Consider the following 23,157-nt stretch of genomic DNA (forward strand, 5'->3'; position numbering starts at 1 on the left):
TTATTGTTATATCTGATCACGATCATGACGTGTGAGCGCGTGCTTATGGACGCAGCAGGCTGAGCGGTTCTGTCCATTGCCATGGTTACCGCACCTGCACTAATATGGAGTATTTCAGTTGCGCACTGTTTGAGTTTTACTGGCGCTATCAGCCCATATAAGAGCACACTCTTCACTTTTTTCTCTACTCATAGTGTAAAAAGTACTGCTTGAAATGTCTAGTGGTTTATATTCATTGTGGTTATTTGTTGTTATTGTTTATATGCCTTTATTATGTTTTATATTATAGAAAACCACACACCTACACCCTACCATCTGGTGTTAGTCTCTAATCGGACTATCTGGGTCTACTGGCAACATAATATGTGACCCTGGACAACATGGGTCTTATGGGTCAATTTTTCAAAATTGAGATTTTTACATCATCTGAAAGCTGAATAATTAAGCTTTCTATTGATGTATGAGTTGTTAAGGATAGGACAATATATGGCGGAGATACAGACGTTTATATCTCTGGAATCTGAGGGTGCAAAAAAATCGAAACATTGAGAAAATCGCCTTTAAAGTTGTCCATCAGAGGCGCTGAAGCAGGCCATCCACTCACAAAAATAACGTTTTTATATATTTAAGGTAGGAAATTTACAAAATATTTGCAGGGAACATGATCTTTACTTAATATCCTAATGATTTTTGGCATAAAAGAAAAATCAATCATTTTGACCCATACAGTGTATTTTGGGCTTTTACTAAAAATGTTTCCCGTGCTACTTAAGACTGGTTTTGTGATCCAGGGTCACATATATGTTCTCTGCTATTGCACCTTTATAGGAGTTTGTATTGCACAGTTGAGTTTGGTTTGTGTAAGTGATTATGTATTTAAGCATCTAACTGCTTGGGGATAAAAACTGTTTTTCAGTCATTCATAATCATAATTATTCATTCTTTACACAAATATGTGTCAGAGTAAGTGGGAAAACAGGACCATTTTAAAATATGCAGACGACACTGTTAATGTTAGTGCACTTAATAGCAACGAGACTAGCCACTTCATAAAGTGGCGTGAAGAGTCTTATCTTCAACTCAACTTATCTAAGACAAAAGATATGATACTTGACTTCAGGAAAACGGCCCAACCACATGAAACTACATTTATTAAGGGTTAGAGAATAGAATCTGTGCAAGCCTATAATTACCTTGGAACCATCATTGACTCAAAATTGATCTTTGAAGCTAATTGTGAAGCACTGTGTAAAAGGAGGCATCAGCGGCTTTACTGTTTAAGGAAACTGGCTCATTTTCACATTGACAAAACCATTATGATGTTATTCTATTCTGCGTTTATTGAATCACTTTTAATATTCTCTCTGGTATCTTGGTTTGGAAACCTGTCTGTTAAGAATAGAAACTCACTGAGTCAAACTCTAGTAAATTGATTGGGGAGCCACAGTGTAGTTTAGCATCCCTGTATATTACACAGTTACAGCGTGTGACTAATTCAATTTTAAACGATGACTCTCATCCCCTGAACAATGAATTCCAACTTTTACCATCTGGATGTAGACTTGCAGTCCCGTACTGTAGAACAAAGCGGTATAAAAACAGCGTTGTGTCTGCAGCCATTACTCTGTTGAATAAGGACAGGTTTAGGTAATTATGGGTCTTTGTATTGAATGCGTGTATGTATTTATTTTTATATTGTTGTATGATGTTCCTAATCCATGCAGGTTTCAGCGATTCTTAAATTTTTTTCTTTATGTTTAATGTTTGTGATGTCTTTATATGTGAACTCACACTGCAAAACAAGTCTACCTCCGGGTACAAATAAAGTTGACATTGATCTTGACCTAATCAAACATTCATAATCATATGTAAATGTATGTTATGTAATTAACTTGAACTGAATTAAACTGAAATGGTTATCATAAATTCATTATCATTCTCTTTCAAGGGGCCCGTTTCAATAAGGAGGTTCAACCAACTCTAGGTTAAACCTTGAACTCTGAGTTGGTTTACTTAGAAATGAGAAACTTTGAGTTTTTGGTTTCAGAACAGCTGATTTGAGTTAGTTCAATGTACTCTGTGTAGGCTTACTCAGGGTTAAGTGTGTGCACCACGACTATAAAAAGCCATCATCAATGGAGCTCCGATATTATGATTCACCATGGCAACGGCGCCAAAAATGCAACATGGCGGCAGAAAGCACTTGAGAGTGAGGAACACTTTCCGCTCTGCATGCAGTGGATTTACGGATGTCCTGAAAATGACAATTAATAAATGTACCAATAAACAAACAAATTAATCATGAAATGAATGAAACAACAGAAATAAAACAGAAATAATAAAAAAATCGTCTGTTCTCACTTGCCATGAGTTCTCTAGTTACGCAAATGAGACGTCATGGTGTCTAGGACACCTGTAGGGCGTCAGAGTCTCGTGTAAAGTCAGACTGATCGCCGGTTCGAACCCTGATCTGAGCAGATTTCAGGTGGAATGGCTGCACGTCAACATTTATTTTTTATCGCTTCATTTCTGCATGTATGTCTGTATTTATTCATTTCTTTATTCATGCACTTTATTTATACACTTTATTAAGTCATTTCTCATCATCCATAGAAAATTATGCTCTGACGTAAGACACATACGGTGGCTGATGTTATTGATGTAAGGATGGATGATATATTTTGATATATCTAATTCACTGTAAAGAAGAACGGTAGAGTTTGAATATAAATGCACAGGAAATGACTAAATTCCACTCGGTTCCTAAATTGCTCTCCTGAAATCAAAGAACATCCCAATGAATGAATGCAGCGTCTTCATGAATCCTCTATAAAAGCACATATGACATATAAGTCAGTGAGATGGTCTCTGTGTGATCAAAATGTGTGCCATGAATGACTGTATTAATGAATGAGGTACAGCACTTGTGCTTTAAAAGGGGGAGGAGATGGAAAGAAACTCTGGGTTTACCAAAGAAAACCTGCTCCCAACCAGGTTAGGCTCACTATGGTTACTGACTCCGAGTATAAGTGACCTCTCCTTCAGAAACGGGCTTGAGTTACCCCGCTTTCTCAGGTTTGACATACCTCACATTCTGAAACACAAAACCCAGAGTTTCCCTCATTTCAGGGTTAATATACTCAGAGTTTTCACTAAACCTCCTTTCTGAAACGGGCCCCTGAGCTTCTTATTTATCTGCTCTATGATAATCATAAATCAATTTGACTAGAATCTTGTGTTTTGGTGGGCTTTTTGGGGGGGATATATTGTAATGAAACTCAAGCGCAGGAGTGTTTATCTGATGTGTTTTATTGATTTACAGACAGAAGAAAAGCAGACATTTGCTCATAGAATCATTCTCAACACGATTGTTCTTTTATCAACAGCGTCACTTTGTATAAAAGACTAAAGTGAACTTTTTGCTGTGTTGATCTCAAATATTAACAAGACATTTCTTCAGCAATTGTCTAGAATGTGCAGAAATCTTCTCTGGTCTCTGGTGTTGTGTTAATGTTAAAACAGACAGAAATAAGTGCTGCTTAATCCTTGAAGATACTCAAAGATAATCAGTTTAATACACTCAAAAGGAAGAAAATGTCACAAGAACGTCAATTATGTATTCAGTTCCACATTTTCCACAAGAGTTTAATCACCCTTAAAGAGAGGTGCTTCAAAACGTTCTTCGATGCCACAGAAGAACTGTTTGGTTCCATAAAGAACCTTTGAAGAACATCCGAAGAACCTTTGGTTCTTTGTGGTGAAAAAGGGTTCTTCAGATTATTAAACAAGTAAGAAAGAGATGGTTCTTTAAAGAGGCTTTGACCGAAGCTGGTTCTTCTGTGGCATCGCTGTGAAGAACCTTTAAAGCATCTTTATTTTTAAGTGTTTTTGAAGGTTTGTGTGGTATATAGACACATTCTTGTCGACTGTATGGTTCATCTACAATAACACATAACCAAAGAACTGTAGCAAACAGGGTACGAATATAGCTGAAGAAGTAGTTCAGCGGAAAATGAAAATTCTGTCATCGTTTATTCAGCCTCATGTGGATGAAAACAATGGAAGTCAATGGGGTTCAATGTTATGTTTTTATTGACATTCTTCAAAATATCTCTTGTGATCCTTTGATGTCATAAATCGATCGACTGTGCCGCGACACCGATATGAAAAGCTCGATATTAAACTCTGTCATCGTTGTTTTACACTCAGTCAGTACTCGTGTCTAAACTAGAATCAGCTCTCAAGTCTTCAGGAGCAGCAGCGGGTTGGATTGGACTGTAGCGGACCTCAGGTTCAGATCTGATGACTTTGACCGTCAGTGGTGCTCATGAAATGATCAATACACATGGTTTTGTTTGTCAAGCTGAATTGATTCTAGTTTCAGCGTAACCTTACAAAAGCCTCCCTGTCAAAATGCTGCCATCATTTTACCGGCGCTCATAATACACAAAACATATTTCAACAAATTCGCTCAGATTAGACAGTTTCTCAATGACTAAGAATCTTGGTCAAGATTTGGCTATGATTGTAAACTTTTGAAAACTTTGAAGATTCACCCTGATTTACTTCCAAGGTTGATCGATCCTTGTTTTGTCCTCTGTAGAGGAAGACCACACACAGATCGTGAGAGTGAAATCAACTCAGAATGACGTCAATGGTCCTGAAGCGATGAAAGAGATTTTAAAGAAGGTGATTCTTCTTCTTCATCCCTCTCTAAAGCGCTATAATTGTGACTTTATAAATCTAACACGAGAAATCTGTAACTTAAAAACCATTACCATATTATAAGGAAACAGCTAATAATGCAGATAACGGATGGTGGGGAACTCCACTGAAACTTGATTTTCACTCCTGTTAGTAAATACGTGTCATCACGCTTGCAAGCAAACATTTGATTAATTCCTAAATTCCCAGTGAAATTAAAATGAACAATGCTTATTTTTTCATGAAATATTGCAGCGTTTATAGTAAATAGTTGATCAATGTGGCTCATTCTCTTTTTAAAATTTGTGTGCCCTCATAATCTTCAATTGAAATCTGAAAAAGCACTTCCTTCCTGTAACGACTATCCATTTTGAGATGAAATATGTTAGACAGCTTGGGCGGAGCATCCGTTAACTCCTCCCCTTCAACTGTCAGTCTGCTGCCAGTTCCATTTCAACATGCAACGGCTGTTTTTACACATCCAATCAAATCGCAGAGAAAGACAAAAGCCACACCTTTTATTTTTCTCATTTCAATCAGAAACGCGTCAAAATACAGAAGTAAAAACGATCGCAACTTCCGGTTCACTGGGACTAGAGATGTAACGATTCACCGTGATCCGGTTGAAAATCGCTTATACTGTATAAGCCATGATTCAAGCCGGTTGAGAGATTTGAATCGCAGTACATGTTTTGAACAGCAGGGGCCGCTGTGTTTACTGCAAACTTGGAAAATGTGGATATGCTGATATTTCTTAAAAATACAAAAGTCCAAGAAAAGCTCTTGTTTATTTTAAAGAGACGTTTGACTCCGTTTTTATTTGATTTGGAAATTTTTTTAAATTGCAGTTTAGTTTTGTTATTTGACATTTTCCAAAGAAATGTGCAGCATTTGAGAAATAATAAAAGGGCAGTTGTTCATTTCTAATTAATCTCAACTCATTTTGTAAAAATAAACCATGAATAAATCGTAGGGTGAGATCAGTAACGTGAATCGCATCGTGAGCTGAGTGAATCGTTACATCCCTAACTGGGACTTTGAATTCCTATAGCACAGATACGTCTGTTAGATGTCTGCTAAAGATCTGGAAAACATCTGCTGTGTAAGAACATCTGACAAACGTCTCAGAAAAGGCAGTTTGACATGGGCTACATTCAACATCATAAACATCATCTAGATGTCTGCAGGACATGTGACGGAGCAGACTTATTGCCGATAAGCAAACAATCAGAAAATACATTTTGCAGATGTAAATGCAGACATCAATAGACTCCTTTAAAATAGATATGTGCTATCAGGGATGATAAAGACATTTTTCATTTTACATAATCTAAGAAAAAAGCATATTTAAAAATCGAATCGCTCTTGCAATACTATCGCCCCATGCCTGACTAACAATAAGAAACTGTCCAGACCTGAAGCTTTATTTCCTTGAACTTTTATTAAAAAAAAACAATTTATGATTAAACAATACAAGACTACCAAGCCAGAATGAGCGAAGACGTATTAAAGAAAACAAAAGTTTACACAGAGTGCGTTTGTCCCCTCAAATGATAGAACAAAGAAACGAAACAATCAATATGCACTAATATAAAAGCACATGAACAGGACCTGTCCATTCATTCAGATGAAGAGTCTGATCTAACACTCTTAACATGTACCACATTTACTGCTGTAGAAAAGCGTTCCACACACACACACAAACACACTCGTGATGAAACTTAGCGCAATGAAGGAAAGCAGTAAATACAGACGTGTGAGCGCTGGATTCTTCCACTACTGTAAAACACTCATCAGCACTAACCAACGCTATATACACCAACCCCAGCGCATGTGTGTGTGTGTGGAAGACACGGGAGGGCAAATAAAAGAGGATTGTGGGAAATTGATTTGGCAGTGTGTGTGATATCTAATGTCGCCTCTTCTTCTTGCTGCTGGGGGGCGGGGCTGATGAACGGCCCTTCCTCTTCCTGTTCGAGCTTGCCGTTTCCTCTACATCCTCATACTGACTCTCTCGATCCGCTAACACAAAGAATGGATGAAAATCAACTTCAGGTAACATAAAACCGCTTAAAAGAAATACTGTGTAATGAAAAAATATTTTAAAAATATTGTGCCCATCTCAGTGTAAAGCTGCAGGTTATGCATTTATCTTTACATGTTGAAAAACAACCGACATTTCCCACAAAATCTGACTTGACAACTCGACGTATAAATTGTTATTGTAAGCTTTTTATTTTTGTTAAGGTTGTTCAGTGTTCAAAACTGATAAAGTACTTGTTCAATAACATATTTTTGGTTCGGTAAAAAAAGGTTACGGTTGCAGCTTTAAAACACATGAAACACCATTAATGATCGAATTCAGATGAGTTTCGTCCTGACCTTTCCGGGCCTCTTCCTCCAGCTCATCCCAATCTTTCCCGCTCTCCTCCTCACTGCCGAGAGATGCGCTGTAATCTGAAATATCACAAACGTCAAATATCAAACTGTGAAAACAGATGTTCTGCAAGATTCCACATGGATGCGGGTGACAGAGAGACTGGCATAGTCCGATTGTTTCTACAAACCTGAAGCCTTGCTGTATTGTGTGTAAACGGCATTATTAAACAACGCATCACCTTTGTCTTCAATATCATGAAGCCTTAAAATCATTTATTTACCCTAAAAAGCAAGTCGATTAAAAAAGTTCACAACTCTGATGAAAAAAAGAGAGCGTCTTGAAAGGGATACTTCACCCCAAAATGAGAATTCTGTCATCATTTCCTCACCTTCGAGTCGTTCCAAATGTGTCTAAATGTCTTTGTTCTGATGAACGCAGAGAAAGATATTTGGAAGAATGCTTATGACCAAACGGATCTTGCCCCCCATTGACTCCCATAGTAGGAAAAAGTGCCCAGAACTGTTTGCGGTCCTACATTCTTCAAAATATCTCTTGAGTTCAACAGAACAAAAAAACGATAAAGTATTTTTTACTACTATGGGAGTCAATGGGGGGCAAGATCCGTTTGGTCATAAGCATTCTTCCAAATATCTTTCTCTGCGTTCATCAGAACCAAGACATTTAGACACATTTGGAACGACTCGAAGGCGAGGAAATGATGACAGAATTCTCATTTTGGGGTGAAGTTTCCCTTTAAAAGAATCCCTGAACCGATGATCCTGCTTGAAATGTTGAGCCGTTACCCGAGTCTTCTGTTTCTGAGGAGTAATCTTCATCACTGTCCTCCTCTTCCTCCTCCTCTTCATCAGCTGAAGGGTTAAAGGTCTCGTCCTCAATCTCTGACTCCGAATCTTCCTCGGCTCCGCTTCCCTGACACGTCAACAACAGAAACGCTCAAAAACAACCGTGGAAGACGTGTATAGACACTTATGACATCACAAGAGTGTCAGTGGAGAGGTCTCACCTCGCTCTCCGGGTCGAGGAAGGACCAGCCGCCCTGCTCGAAGAACCCTTCAGGGTCATCAACAATAGTCTTCATGATCTTCGTCCAGTTCAAAGACTGAACGCCTTCTGTGTACTTGATATCACACGAGCTGGAGACAGACCGAGAGATTTTAGACTGTAGCCTTTGTTTGAATGTCACCTTACTGTTTGATGTAAAACACTTGGTCAATCCCGTAAGCACACACAATATCACACTACGGTATCTTTAAATTGAAGCTCTTCACCTCTTTCGTCACGCATGTGTGCACAGTTAAAACACAACATTAAACATGAGACGGCGCAGATCTGTTGAGTTTGGGGGGCGGAGCTTACTTGAGCCATTCTTTGATTGGGTCGAGGGAGTTGACGGGCACGGCGTTGATCATGGTGACTTTCTTGTTGTAGTCCTTGTAAACGATGACGACGTCGAAGTTCTTCAGGTGAAACTGAACTCGCTCGAAATGAACCAACTCCAACTCATCCAGGGTCACCACGAACGGAGGCTACGAGAGAGAGAGAGAGAGAGACAGGTGAGATGGAACCAGACAGAGTGAGTGAGACAGAGTGAGTGAGTGAGTAGAGACGGGCAGACACACACACACACACACACACACGGACACCAAGAGAAGAGCGACTGTGTCCACACTGCACACACAATCAAGTGTTTTTCATCTCATGTCCAAACTATTCACACTTCACAGAAACATTCTTCCCCCAGTTTACAAACTTCCACACAGACTTTAACCAGTTTCAACAAAAGGTTTCATACATACTGGGAGAAAACTCATGAAGCTCAAGTCCTGCCACTACCAAAGAACAACCAGCACAACACAACAGGGTTGTTCCTGGCTCAAAATGAGGCGGAGGTGGTGCCATCCTGATCTTGTACACACACACGTAGGCTATACAATGATGTACGTCATGTTAACTTAAGAAAACACACAGCCGCCTCAGTGTGCTGAATACAAAACAGCGCCTCCACTGTGGCCTAATGTCGCCACTGCAGTTACAAATGACTGCATGTCTGTTAAATGCACGCAGCATTTCTTCTGAAGACTCACAACACAGTTTTGGCGAGAGCCTGAGGCGGCCGCCTCCCAGTTCTCTGTGCAGGAAAACCCCTGATAACACAACATTGACACAAACTGACACTATATGACAGGATCCTGTCACCCTCACTGAGAACTGTCATCAATACTTTGCTCTTTTTCTCTTTATATTGAGATGTATATAGATACTTTTATTTGATTTTGATCTTAATCTGTATTTGTGCATGTTTATATTTAATTTTCCTGCGCTTTGGAAATGTAAACATTTGTTTTATCATGCCAATAAAGCTTCTTTGAGTCTTGAATCTTGAGAGAGCGAGAGGTGAGACGGAACCAGAGAGAGAGAGAGAGAGAGAGAGAGAGAGAGAGGCACAAGGGATGAGAGGGAGTACAGGTGAAGTGCGTCTCACCCATTCAGTGACGTTACAGAGGGCGCTGGACGTGGGCTGCAGCAGACAGGTGCTCCTGTAGGGGGCGCCCTGAAACCTACAACACCAACACCAGTCAAAGCGTGCAGATACACATACAGCTGTGTATGCTCTTGACACACACTCACCCGAGGTCTCTGAACGGAACCTCAAACTCCAGCTCCTCTTTGGTCAGCGACTCCACCTTCTCGATGAAGTTTTTGAAGGCAGACTTGAGTTTGTGTCTCATTTCTCGCTCCATCTGCTCGGCGTAGAGGTCGTCGCGGTCGTGCATGTGCTGGTGTTTGCCCAGATCCGTGGTGATCTCGCCCACCTCCGTGTAGAACTGCACGTCCGTGTGTCGCTTCTTGCCGAACATGATGGCGTTCTTGAGGTGGAAGTGCAGGACGATGATCATCTCGCCGTCGCAGGGCTGGAAAATGGCGTGCTTGATGTTGTTGTACAGGATGTCCACCTTGTCTCCGCGCACTGACGTGAAGCGGAACCCTGGAGAGAGAGACACGAGGAATCATTTCCAGAACATCACGTCAGCCGCAAGGCTTGGTAAAGGAATGTCAGACAGACCGTTGGTGTGCGCCTCCAGCGAGCCCTGCATCCTCTTCTGGGCGATGTTGGGCCGGATGTAGAGGTCTTTGAGTTTGGGGTTGCTGCGGTTTAGGTTGATGACGAGCGAGTCCTGTTTCACGATGCCCTCTTTCTCCTTCTCCTCGGCCTCGCGGGTCTTGTAGCGCTTCTGCACCTCCTTTATGATACGGAAGGCGTTCTGCAGGTTGGTGGAGGGGACGGAGTGATCGCCGGGGGATTTCAGGTTGGACGCGCGGTACGTACTGCCGGAGAAACACAGGCAGAAAATAACAAACTCACACCAGATATATTACACAAGTACACAGAGAACAGTTCAGAGAGATTACTTCAAAACTATGTCCTTATACTCCCCTCATGTCAAACCTGTATGAGCTTCATTCTCATCCACAACACAAAATAAGATCTGCTGAAGAATGTTCATAATCAAACAACAGCATTTCTCAAAATATCATCTTTTGTGTTCCAGCGAAGAAAGAGTCACGTACGGGTGTACAAACACATGTGGGAGCATAAATGATGACACAATTTTTGCCAACTATCCCTGTAAAGCAGAAATCCTGCTGAGCTCATCTTACATCTCTTTGACAAACGTGGCCTCTGGATTGGGGAAGATGTTTCCCTCGTGACGTCCCAGCGAGCTGCCCGGTACAAAGAAGTTTATCCTCAGGTACGTGTAGTCTCCTTCAACAGACATACTGATGTTCTGCACGCACGCACAAACACATACAGACACAAGTGCACACACGCAGACGAGCGCACGCACACACACACACAGATGGGTGCACGCACACACGCAGACAGGAACACGGGCACGCAGACGCACACGCGCAGACAGGCACGCACGCACGCAGACAGGCACACGCACACATGGGCACGCAGACGCACACGTGCACACACGCGCAGACAGGCACACGCACACACGGGCACGCAGACACACGCACACACAGGCACGCAGACGGGCACGCAGACACACGCAGACGCGCACGCAGACAGGAACACACACACACAGACACAAGCAGAGAGGTTCAGTGTTGGTGTTTTTAAGCCAAAACAGAGTGACGGGTCAATAAATCAGCTGATATCTGACATTTACGATCAATAACTGAAGATAGATATTGTGAATAAATATGCTTTCAGGCAAATGAAAACCGATTCAGTGTTTCGTCTTACCTTGATGGTTGCGATGTGAAAAGGTGTTGCGATGCCAAACACGGGCATTATGACAGTCTCGTATTTCTTATCGATGTAGATCTTCATATCTCTGATGTCCTTTTCCCGGGGCATCTGGGACACGTTTTTATACGACACGTTTGACTTGCGGGCTCTAGGGAGGGCGACACAGGGTTATGTTTCACGTCTCTGTTGCTATGGTGTTTATAACAGCGTAAGATATGAGCAAAGACACGTTAAAATACAACAAATAGAAATGACAATGAAATAAAGTACACATGAAACCGAAATAACATACTTCTGAATCTGCTGTCCTCCCTTCTGCTCCGTCAGACGACGCTTGGCCTCCTCGTTCATCTGATTGGCCAGTTCTTTCTGATGGGCCCGCCTCTTCTCCTCTGCCGTCATCTCATTCTAACCAATCAGAGTGCAGCGATCGAACACACAATATTCAGAGTGATGTTTCTTACACTTCTTATAAATGTAAAAAAGGGAAAGCGCACATACTCTGGTTCTGTCTGTCAGCAGGGCGGCGCCGCGAGCTCCTTTACCCAACAGCTCCTCTGCGTTATCTTCATCCTCCTCATCATCATCTTCATCATCGTTCTGTAGACGCACACAAGAGAAACAGAGTCCATACCTTCACGAGAAATTCAACACGAACAGAAAAAGTCAAACGGCACAAATTCATATGAAATTACAGACGGATTGAAATACCTTGAGGAAAATTCCCACGTTTTTGATCTTCTTTTTGACGGGTGTGAGAACGGTGGCTTGATCGTCCTGTGACACGCAACACAAGTTTTAGTTCAGGAAAAGAAACAGCAGACAGAGCTCGGCAGAAGCTAGAACGCATCTCTCTCACCTCATTGATCTGTACCGTGTCTCCAATGAAGAGCGCATATTTCTTCTGCTCATCCTTCTTTCCCTCTTTGTTGATCATATCAGAAAATCCCAGACTGACGCTGAAAACCATTCCTACACACACAACAGTTGTCAAACTAGGGACGTAACGACTCACTGTGAGCCGGTTGAAATCGATTATAATATGTGATTATGTGATTCCAGCTGGTTGAGAGAGAAGCCCCTGTCTGCAGATCGAGGAGGGGCTACATGAGTTGCTCCGCCCACAAGCCTTTTCATTGGTTAGTGGCAAAGTAACGACATTTACACTCTGGTCCGTGGTAATGCACCTTAAAGGGTAACTCCACCCAAAAATGAAAATTCTGCCATTAATTACCCTCAAGCAGTTTAACATCTGTAGGACCTTCAATTTTCCCTAAAACACAAATGAAGGTAGTTTTGGAAGCTTTCTGACTCCTCCTTAGATTGCAACGCAACCAATCTTCAAAGCGCTGAAAGTGCTTATAGACATGGTAAAATTGTCCACGCGACTCCGGTGTTTCAGTATAAATTAAGTTAGAAGTAATTAAATGATTTACTGTACTACTGCATTTGGGCAATTCCAGCATTATGGATGTGACATAAAAACACTCAAGAGAATGCTTTTGTTACCTATTCACAGAACATCAAATAGTTCAATCAAATAGAACAAATTTCATGTGTTCATTTATGAGGAATAGGGGTGGGTGAAAAAATCGATTCACAATTCAGTCCTCTAGCGATTCTTATCGATTCACAGATTTACAAAAATCGATTTTCTAGTTAAAATAACAATTGGGGATGTTGTCGGAACAAAAAAGGCGGAACTTTTTTGCGAGAGCGGTGCGGCACCCGGACAGTCGAGAGACCGCACACCTTAAGCTCAGCAACAGTGATGGCTGGGCTAAAAGAAATACACCCGTCCCATTTTTAGCGAGGGCAAGTTTTTGGAAATACTTCGGATTTGATCAACTCTATGGTAAGAAGGAGCTTGACAAGTCGTATGCAACATGCAAGCTTTGTAAAGCGAAGGTGAAGTAATTTGAGAACACTAAACGTAAAGACTCGAATAGGAATCAAATCTAACCTCTTCACCGGCGCAGCCCTTTTTGAGCCTACACGTGAAAACCCTCTGTTGGCACTAAAATGGCTGTAACTCATGAATTCTTTTTGAAAGAAGAAAATTAGCACAAAAAAAGGTAAGTGATTGTTTATGTTTATTGTAATAAAAAAACTATAAAAGCTTTGTTTTTCTTTTATAAAAAATACATTTAAAATAATTACGGATCAGCCCCAAAATTTCATAAGTCAAAGTCTCAAGGATCACCAATTGTTGTATCAAGTTTGGTCTTGATAAATCAAATTTTGATGCGTCTGTGAGTCCACTAGGGGGCCATATGCTTTCCATTGGTTTTAACACTTGATCTGAAATTTGACCACAACAGACATTGAGATGCTTTTTTTACTTTTCCAATTAACAGACAATGAAAAATTACACAAGCACAGAAACAAAATAAAAACAATAAATTTGTATGAAACTATACTGTGAGAAGGGAAGGGACATAAACCTTTTTAAGCCCACTCTTTTAAAAAAAGAAACAATTACTCTTCCTACACACATTATTCTATTAAACGGTGATGAAATATGTTTTCTAGAGACTTTCCAATGATATAATGTTTGTCACAATAAGATAAGAATTCACATGCAAAATCTCTAAGTAAATCAGCTGTCCCGGATACGGGACGGCGCCAGTTAAGGGGCTAAACATATATCACATCTAATTTTGAGAAATAGTTATAAAAAAAATCGAAAAACCGTGAATCGATTTTTAATCAAATCGTGACCCCAAGTATCGATATGAATTGAATAGTGAGGTACCAAAAGATTCCCACCCCTAATGAGGAATATGCACCGTTATGGATGTGACAATCCTGAAAATGGCACTTATCAGAGTATGAAAAATCATGCACTAAAAAGAAAACATATGCTATGATAACTTGAAGAGACACCTCACATCGGTGTTTGAATCACTAAACTGTCGCCTTGGAATGATAAGGTTCTATCTGCAGTCCGAGTAGTTTTGAGATATTGAGCTTTAAAGTTTTTGCACTTCATATAGCCAAAATGATATGAGGAAGAAATCTCTTTTATACATGAAAAAGACAGAGACCCTTAAAGCGGCAGTCCGCAAGTTCTTTTGAGTAAAAATGAACTAAAACCAATTATTGAGCAAGTACATGAAAGAACGGTGTTTAAAACTGTGTCACTACCCTTGCTGGATTCACCACGGAATGCTTGTAATAATGGTTTGTAATTTGCCCTGTCGGGTCGACTTTCCCTGAGATCCTTATATGGTGTCTTTCGTCTGTGCGTCATTTCGTCACATTCATACACAGAACGAAGAGGATCCGGCTGCTTGCCCGCATGTGGATGCTGCGGGTGACGGGTAGCATTGTACACAGACATTTTTAAACCAAGAAATACGAAGTGATGAGAGTTTACAAAGAAAAATGGAATGTGATACGACTGGTGTGAAAACAAGAATTAATATCGGCAGACATGGATTATTTCTTCTGAACAGAACAGGTAAGACATTTATACATTTCAATAGACAACACAAAAAACCGTAGCGCACTTGCTGTGTTACAGACGCGTAACGTTACACCGTTTCATCGGTTGTTCTTTCTCTCTTTGCAATGTTTATTATGATAAATGTAACTTAAGCCCTATTTGGACAGGATTAGCATTATCTGGGGACCTTGTGTGATTTAGAAATGCCCTCCCCACATCTGTGTTTCATGTGGCGCACACGCACGGGAAGTGAAGCCTGTGATTTTACTCAAATTTAGACTTATTTCCCAGACATGATGGCAAGGCTTTGCGGATAGTTTATGTATATATATAGTTGTATGGTGTAGAATGATATATGACCGTACTGTCAGCATTTGAGACCTGCCGTCACGTTCGATGATCTTCTGTCCGGTTCGCGTTACGGGAGTTTCCATGAGAAATAACAAAACAGGAGACTCCTGGCCAAACCGGCTGTTTTGCGCTATTTGGGTCTGTTTATGTTCTTATTTGTTTCGTGTTATATCATCTGCCATGTTATCTGTTATGTTTATTATGCGCTACTGATGTACAGTGAAGATTCTCACCGGTGCACTGTCACAGGCCACACGTGACGTACGACTCAAAACATCAGACTCATCCGCGCAGTTGAGAAGTGCCGAATCACAACTCACCTAAAGAAAATATCTCTGCACATCACCTGCAGTAGCAATTACAAACAGAGATGGCGACAAAGAGCCCATTCTTACGGCCTGCCACTTTAAAGCGACAACAAGCCACTTTTGCTCACTGTTGCCCCATGTGGTTGATAAGCGGAATTGTCTGTATGCAGTGTCGTAAAAACTGTCGCAAAGATTTCCTGCTGGCAGCTCAATACACGCGAGTTTGTTTACAAAGCCGATGGACCCGGCGGACCCAGATACGCTATGAAAACAGCGCATAGCATGTTTATATATATATAACGACAACATTAGCCTACTCAACGACTGAACTGTTCAACATTTACGTGGTTTACTGGTCTGACCTAAAGAATCTGCTACTTTTTACCACAACACATTTATTGTTTTTATAGTCTTCATTTACAAGCACTACACACATTCATGACGAGACACGACAACATGCTAGCTATCGACACCGGCAACCATATATTATCTCTCAGCTACCTTACGATTATAAAGTGTGAACCGGTGGCGCGCCAATGACACAGACTAATAACGAATACGTTCAAAAGTACAGGACAATAACAAAAAATGTACAAGTAACACTTACAAATCCAGGAGCCGGACCGCTAGGTCCGGCTCCTGGAGACCGCTAGGCTCCTGGAGACCGCTAGGTCTCTATCCGTTTTGCAACCAGTTGCCTCTTGCTGCTCGCGCCACCGAGTGTAAGCCCGTCCGATATTGATTCGTGACCGGCCTCGTGTCCGATCACTCTCTCGCTTTCTTTTCTTTGCTTCCTCCGACAAAACCCTTTTTGGTTTTTTTTGGCTGGCTTTGCCGTGGTGATGTTTTGGTTCATTTTGTCTTACTGTTAGCTCTGCTGTTGGCTAACTTCTCCCAGGCTACGAGTAAAACGTGACGTATGCCGTAAAGCAGGGGATAAAATTCGTCCAGTTAAAAGTTGACTTACCACTTAAATAATTTTAGAGACGTTATTTTAAGGTAAAAAAGTTGCTCATTGTTGCTTTAATGTATTCCAAATATACAATATCAACATTTTCTGAAATGTGTAAATGGGGATGTTTGGAACAGGTCAAACGCAGATAGAACCTTCTGATTCTGAAAAATCACTTTCAGTTTAGAATGATATGGTTCTATCTGCAAAACATTCATTAAAGCAACACATTTTCAAGCAACAAACTATTTACTTATAACTTTTGTTAAAACATGAAATTAGGGTATAATAATGTGTAAAAAAAGTCCGTTTACATGGTTTTTTAGAGATGAGTATGGCTGAAAACACAATGTTTATTGTTGTAATCAAGACTCTTGATGTTGTTGACTATTTGGCATTAACTGCATTATGAGAGTCTATGTAAACACAGGTATTAGGAAGCTAGCGCTGCTGGGTAGTCTTGCGTCTATAAATGTAAAAAAATTATCTCCTCAACAAAACAAAAAATACTGTCGTTTGAGCTGCTCTCGTTGACAAGAGTATCAATAAAACAGTCAACCTTGAGGATTCTTTTAAACATTGGTTTGTGTTGTACTGTGTCCTCAGATATTCCCGTCACTGAGGAGTCCGGTCACATGACAAAGAAAGCTTATCCTGATTGGTCCTCTTGAGTGCATTCAAAGTGCTGATTGGCTATTGCAGATAGAACCTTATGGCACCAAATTATAATTCTCTTGTAGATAGAACCCTTTTGTTTTCTTAAAAAAGGTCCCAAGATGTACACATTTAAGAAAACAAACATGGCATAATGTAAATAAGTTGTCACAGAATAAGAATATGTGAATAATTTAATTTTGACCAAAATGTCAGGCGACGAAATGTTGATATCTGTGCTGTTCGGATAGTAAAAACCTTTGGTAAAAACTATTTTTTCATAGTAGTGTTGACATTTTCATGGAATTGCCCATTTCCTGTTTACCGTGACGTCAACGTGGTTACTTTGCCACTAACCAATGAAAAGGCTTGAGGGAGCGACACGGGTAACCCCTCCCTAGGGTTAGACACGCCTCGATCTGGTCTGCAGACATGTGTACTTGGGTTGAGATGTTGTTTGAATCGCAGTATATGTTTTGAACAGCAGGGGCCGCTGTTTTTAATGCAAACTTTGAAAACGTGGATATGCTGCCATTTCTTAATGTAAAAAAATCTAAGAAAAGCACAAAGTCTTTTGTATTCACTTATTTGATTTGGAATTTGTTTTAAAATTGAAGTTTAGTTTTGTTGTTTGACACAAAATATATTTTTATTTTAAAAGAAACGTGCAGCATTTGAGAAATAATAAAAGGCAAGTTGTTCATTTCTAATTTCTCAACTCATTTTTGAAAATAAATCGTCTGGCGAGATCAGTATCGTGAATCGCATCGTGAGCAGAGCAAATCGTTACATGCCTACAAACAACACACGTTAAAGCAGTCGTTTACTACAAAAATATGTCCACATTTACTTTCCGTAGTATTTTTTATTCCAACGGGGACTGATGTTGAAGTGAACGACTGCTTTAACGTTAACACTGAAAACCATTCGCGCTATTCTGTAGTTGGATTTGAACAAAATGCAAGATGAATTTGGACAATTTTAAATTGTGCGAAATTCATGTTTGATGATGTGGATAAAACCAGACAGTTTTATTGCCAAAGAATTCGCACGTACCTCTTTTGAGTCTGTATTGGTTTTTTGCTTTCAGGACGAGAGATCCTTCTCTGAACTCAATCCCCATGGCGAACCTGCAGCACATAGCCAGTGCCTTGTGTTATTTATTGTGTCGATTCTTTACACCCCAAACATCATTTACACACGCCAGTATGAATGTTGTGTCTAACTAAAAGTTGCCATCGTGACAGGACTACGCAGCACACAAACACTCGCAGACTTGACGTACCCGATGTTTTTGGTGAGCTTGTTGACCAGTTCTGGTTTCTCTTTCTTGACAAACTCCAGGACAGTGCTGTAGGCGTCACAGAGCTTCACACCTGCACATCATAAGACTCATTCAAATACACTTCATACACACACACAATCACGCTCTTTATTGTGCTCACCGTGTTTCAGCTCTTTGAGGAGCTCCTCCTCCACCTGTAACAGGAAGTTGTAATTGTCCTGCATTTCCTGTGGCGGGTCCACCATGAGCGTCCGCACCAGATTCGAGCAGTAGGACTTGTAACGGATGCCCATCGCACAAGTTATGGCTCCAAAGTGCATGGGATTCTTATCACTGAGATAAAGCAGAACCGATCACTGTAAACATCATCATCATCATCATCATTAAATCTACTGAAGGATGTTGTCATGGTTACTTCAATACTCACCTGACGACGCTGAATTTGAGACTGTAAATTCCTCCGCTCTGAATGATGGGTGGGTAGCACATCTCCACCGTGGAGGGGTCGACGCCGCCTAAATACTTCCTCTCCTCGATGGCCTTCTCCACAGACTCCGCCAGACGACTGTGTTTCACTTTCTGTTACAGACATGGAACGGATAGTGAGGAGAAACACGGCTCTATACATCACATCAAGTCTCTGGATTGTTTATGATGACTGCACGCAGTCCGGCCGGTTTTCATGTGCCATCGGTCAAAGCGACCGCGTGAATATCGGGCAACAAACCTCGTCCGCGTCCACGATCTCCATCACTCGCTCCTTGAAGAACTTGGTGAAGACGTCACTGGTGATGGCTGAGGCCTTCTTCATGAGCGCCAACTCTCCGTCCTCCTTCACCGCCATAGTGTACGCCACAACCGTACTGATGTCCACCTGACCAACACAACACACACATGAATAAGCAACCGTGTAGTCGAGGATAACATCAAATCAAAACACAGCAAGTCATAAAGTTTGTTTTTCTATCATTTAAAACTGTGTAAAGCGCATCTTTCTGTTAGAGCTGCATGATTAATCATTAAAAGATCGCGATTCTCATTCATGAAAATCAAGGATTCTCGTGTGTCTATTATAGACATGTGCCCGGTTAACTGCGGTTACCACCAAATCCTGCTGAAACCGAGCTGGCTGCGATAATGCAAGGTATCGATTATTTTATTGATGCGTAGCTTGTGCGTGAAGCATGGCTCTGGGATCAGTAGGAAATGCTGCTCGATCTAAAAGCAGTGCGAGTTTGAGTCGCTTATAACGTGCATTTGAAAAAGCAACACCCGTCAAACACGATCATTATAAATTTATTATCATGAAAATACCTGAGGAGGCTTGAGTAACAGTGATAAAAACATGTCCTTACGCATTTCCTAGAACTACTTGTGTTATGGTCTTCTTCTGCAGTGCGTATTTGGAGTTTCTGCACGAGAGCGCCCTCTGGCTTTCGGAAGCAGCATCATTTTACCGTACTTCACTCACAAGTTGTGCATAAATCACGTGATATTTATTTTCGGTTAACCGGGCATATGTCTAGTCTATTACCATACACCTCTGACTAAAATCATAACGCTTCGTTCTGTGCTGGTGCAACCGCTAAAGTAGAAAGCATGATCATCATTAGGAATGAAACGACATCACAAACAATTTGATTGGATGTGTAAAAACAGCTGTTGCATTGATTTTGAAATTAGACTGACAGTTGAAGGGGAGGAGTTAACTGATGCTCCGCCCAAGCCGTCAAGTTTACGTCATTTCAGGGCGGAAGTGCATTTTCAGATTTTAAGTGAAGATTATGAAGGCACACGAATTTGAAAAAGAGAATGAGCCACATTGATAAAATGTTTACAATAAACGCTGCAATATTTCATGAAAAAATAGGGTTTGTAATTTTTCATTTCACTGGGACTTTAACCACTATAGTTTACCTGTGCTGGTATTCGTTGCAGAAATTCTCTCACTATACTTACTGTTGGTTAACCATAAAATATGTAATCATTTTGAAGCAAAGTTACTTACCTAAATAAACCTCTAGTAAATGACGTATTACTTTTAGAATCGTAAAAGAATCGCAATCTCTATTTGTAACAAAAGAATCGTGATACTCAATTTATCCAGAATTGTGCAGCTCTACTTGATATGTTTTCTATAATTATCCTTGATGTGCTTGAATAGTCTGAGAGAATAAATGTCAACAGGTTGTTATTACAGTAGTCTTCCAAGAATTGTACAGACGTTATTTTTGATATAGAGATTGATTTGATGTTTTGATTTTTGAGACCGAGACGTAATAAACCTGGACGCTGGTTAAGACTGGGTAAATTTGTTTCACAAACATTGTGGTTCATTGCTAAAAGAGACTTGAAGAAGTGATTCAAGCGTCACTGACCCGCTCCAGGCCATCGGCCGTGATCATGTCGCTCCAGCTCTTCATGTATTCTCCGGGGAACTTATCCTTGATGAACACACCCACCGCCTTGCCTTCTTTACTGCCACGGATGGCTTCCATCATCTTCTCAAAGTTTGCCTTGTTGCTCTCGCTCTGTCAGTGTGAGAGACGGAAACAAAAGTGCGCCACGTTCACACGGTGTCGTTAAACCAAACCATATCCACGACTCATCCACACAACCCTGGGAGCGCACAGACACTCCTCCCATTACAACAGCATCAGAACTTAACGTTTACTGTTGCTAGGCAACACATATACAGTAAGACACGGCAGTACCTTCTCCCTGACCAGCAGTGTGATGGGAGGAACTCCATTGGCGTTCTCGTTGCCTTTGGTGACCACCACCTGCTTGAGGAACTCGACTTTCTTCTTACTGGCCAAGAACACGATCTTCGTCTCGCAGAAGACCATTATAGTGTCTGTGAGCTCGTATCCAAACAGCCACGTCTGTGGGAACAGAACACATGACATGCGCATCACATGTGAAGCGTTAAACACGCTCCGTGACGTGTTCCGTGCTGATGAATGTCATTCACCTGAAGGGCTGTGGATTTGGCGTAGACGATTTCTTCATCCACGCCCACAGACACCATGATAGCGTCCACCTTCCCAAACTCATCTTCACCTTTCTGTGAGAGAAACACACAGTGTCGCTGTCACTCTGCTATGAAAGCGCACATACATCTGGCAGACGTCTGCATTTACATCTGCAAGACATTGTTTGCTCATCTGCTGATGTGTATGATTTAGAATGGATGTAAATCCGCTCTCTCCAAGATGTTTAGCAGATGTTTTTACACAGCAGAGGATTTAGGAGATGTACTACAGACGTAAAGACGTCTCCACTATGTATCGCAGACGTCAAACAGATGGAGTGTGCTACAGTAAACTGAAGTACAATTCCTGGTTTTGAAGCATACTAAAGTAAATATGAAAGTAGACCATTATTCACTATAGTTTATATGACGGAGTACTGTAGTACACATGAACAAAACTTATTGAAGTACATCTACAGTATACAACAGCGTGGGACATGTTCTCATGCTTGTTTAAGGTCAAGTTTGTTGCAGTTTAGGTATCATATATGGTCATCATAATAGTTAACGAGCAACAGTTAATAAAAATGAGACAAAACGGCTAAAAACAAAACTGCATACACATATAGGCTACATTACAGAGTATTCTTCTCAAATAAGTCGTCGCGTTAATGATAAAACCCTTTAAAAGCAATATTCTCTCCTCAGCCATGCCATCTTATGCCTTAACTTTTATTTTCAAGTACAACCATTTAAACACAGACGAAGTCTGCTGTAATGTGAGCTAGCACACAACAACACACTCACATCAAACTCAAACTTACGTGACAACATCCGAAAACGCACAACTAGACGCGAAAGTCTTTTTATTTTCCTGACGAGAAAATGCTCAAATGATGATCGATGAGAAACGGCGTGAAAGCAGCTCGCGCCAACATGCTAACGCAGGCTAGCCGCCGATGCTAATCGCACATGACGTTATTAAAATCATCACGAACATCACACGTGTGATTAAAATATCAAGTGAATCACAACACGAGCTGTCAAATAGACACGAAGCCGTTAAAGCGGGTGTTCATTTAACGGCTGTATGGAAATGAGGCCTGAAGTGTGCATGTGTTTGATTCTCTTCAGCATCTCACATACACGCATATAAACACAGAAACTCATACGTGAGCAGATATTATATCACATATAACACATGCTCGTGGTGTTTATGACACAGAGTGAGAGCTTCGTACCTTCCAGTTGCCGTAGAATCGCTTGATGCGGCGGTAAAAGGCGTCTTTATCCAGATTCACCGCCATAATATCACATCAACACACACACACTCGCATACAATCAAACTGTTAAAGGAGCAGGCGCGCGCGCGCGCGCACACACACTACACGTTAGATACAACAACAAACTCAATCAAAAAAAGCTCAGTATACATGTATATATATTAAAGTTGTCTTAACAAAAACACAAATATTCCTTATAAAATATGTTGTTGTGTGTAAGCGCTGTAGAGTCCGATGCAGAACGTAATGCGTGAATATATAAAACACGCATGTCTGATATTTAGCCCCTCCCTCCTACTTCATATTGTACTTCCAGCCTATAAAACATTCATGCATTTCATTTATTTGTTTTTATCTTATTTGTTTTAATTAATATGTATATACTCTTATGTTAATTTATGTACTCATTTTTTCATTTCTTATAAACTATGTGCATTTGTCGAAGGTCATTATGCATTTTCTCAACCATATATGCATTTATTTATGCTGCCATTTTAAAAGTGCGTCTTACTGAAGAACGAATTGTTATTGATTTG

General features: G+C 40.8%; 1 protein-coding gene across 1 annotated transcript; it reads right to left on the reverse strand.

Annotated features, from left to right (window-relative positions):
- Nucleotides 1-6,126: 6,126 nt before the first annotated feature.
- supt16h (SPT16 homolog, facilitates chromatin remodeling subunit) lies at nucleotides 6,127-22,883 on the reverse strand. The gene is made up of 23 exons (XM_057332467.1): nucleotides 22,580-22,883; nucleotides 21,339-21,431; nucleotides 21,079-21,249; nucleotides 20,743-20,895; nucleotides 19,092-19,238; nucleotides 18,792-18,943; nucleotides 18,525-18,697; nucleotides 18,365-18,455; nucleotides 18,136-18,209; nucleotides 12,226-12,338; nucleotides 12,078-12,143; nucleotides 11,868-11,966; nucleotides 11,659-11,774; nucleotides 11,361-11,514; nucleotides 10,766-10,893; nucleotides 10,170-10,432; nucleotides 9,734-10,091; nucleotides 9,588-9,663; nucleotides 8,462-8,631; nucleotides 8,109-8,238; nucleotides 7,888-8,014; nucleotides 7,087-7,161; nucleotides 6,127-6,726 (listed from the first exon to the last, which is right to left on the reverse strand). Exons 1-23 carry the CDS (start codon nucleotides 22,643-22,645, stop codon nucleotides 6,614-6,616), a joined length of 3,108 nt encoding a protein of 1,035 aa, XP_057188450.1. The 5' UTR covers nucleotides 22,646-22,883; the 3' UTR covers nucleotides 6,127-6,613.
- Between the last annotated feature and the right edge of the window lie 274 nt (nucleotides 22,884-23,157).

This window comes from Triplophysa rosa, linkage group LG1, assembly GCF_024868665.1.
Source record: "Triplophysa rosa linkage group LG1, Trosa_1v2, whole genome shotgun sequence".
Classification (NCBI taxonomy): domain Eukaryota; kingdom Metazoa; phylum Chordata; class Actinopteri; order Cypriniformes; family Nemacheilidae; genus Triplophysa; species Triplophysa rosa.

Excerpts from the sequence above, each read along its gene's own strand:
- supt16h (XM_057332467.1), bottom strand. The coding sequence starts at position 22,645 with ATGGCGGTGAATCTGGATAAAGACGCCTTTTACCGCCGCATCAAGCGA. Across the intron at positions 18,944-19,091 it reads AGATCGTGGACGCGGACGAG|AAAGTGAAACACAGTCGTCT; the intron begins GTTTGTTGCCCG and ends TGTCTGTAACAG. Across the intron at positions 18,210-18,364 it reads AAGCTCACCAAAAACATCGG|GTTCGCCATGGGGATTGAGT; the intron begins GTACGTCAAGTC and ends TATGTGCTGCAG.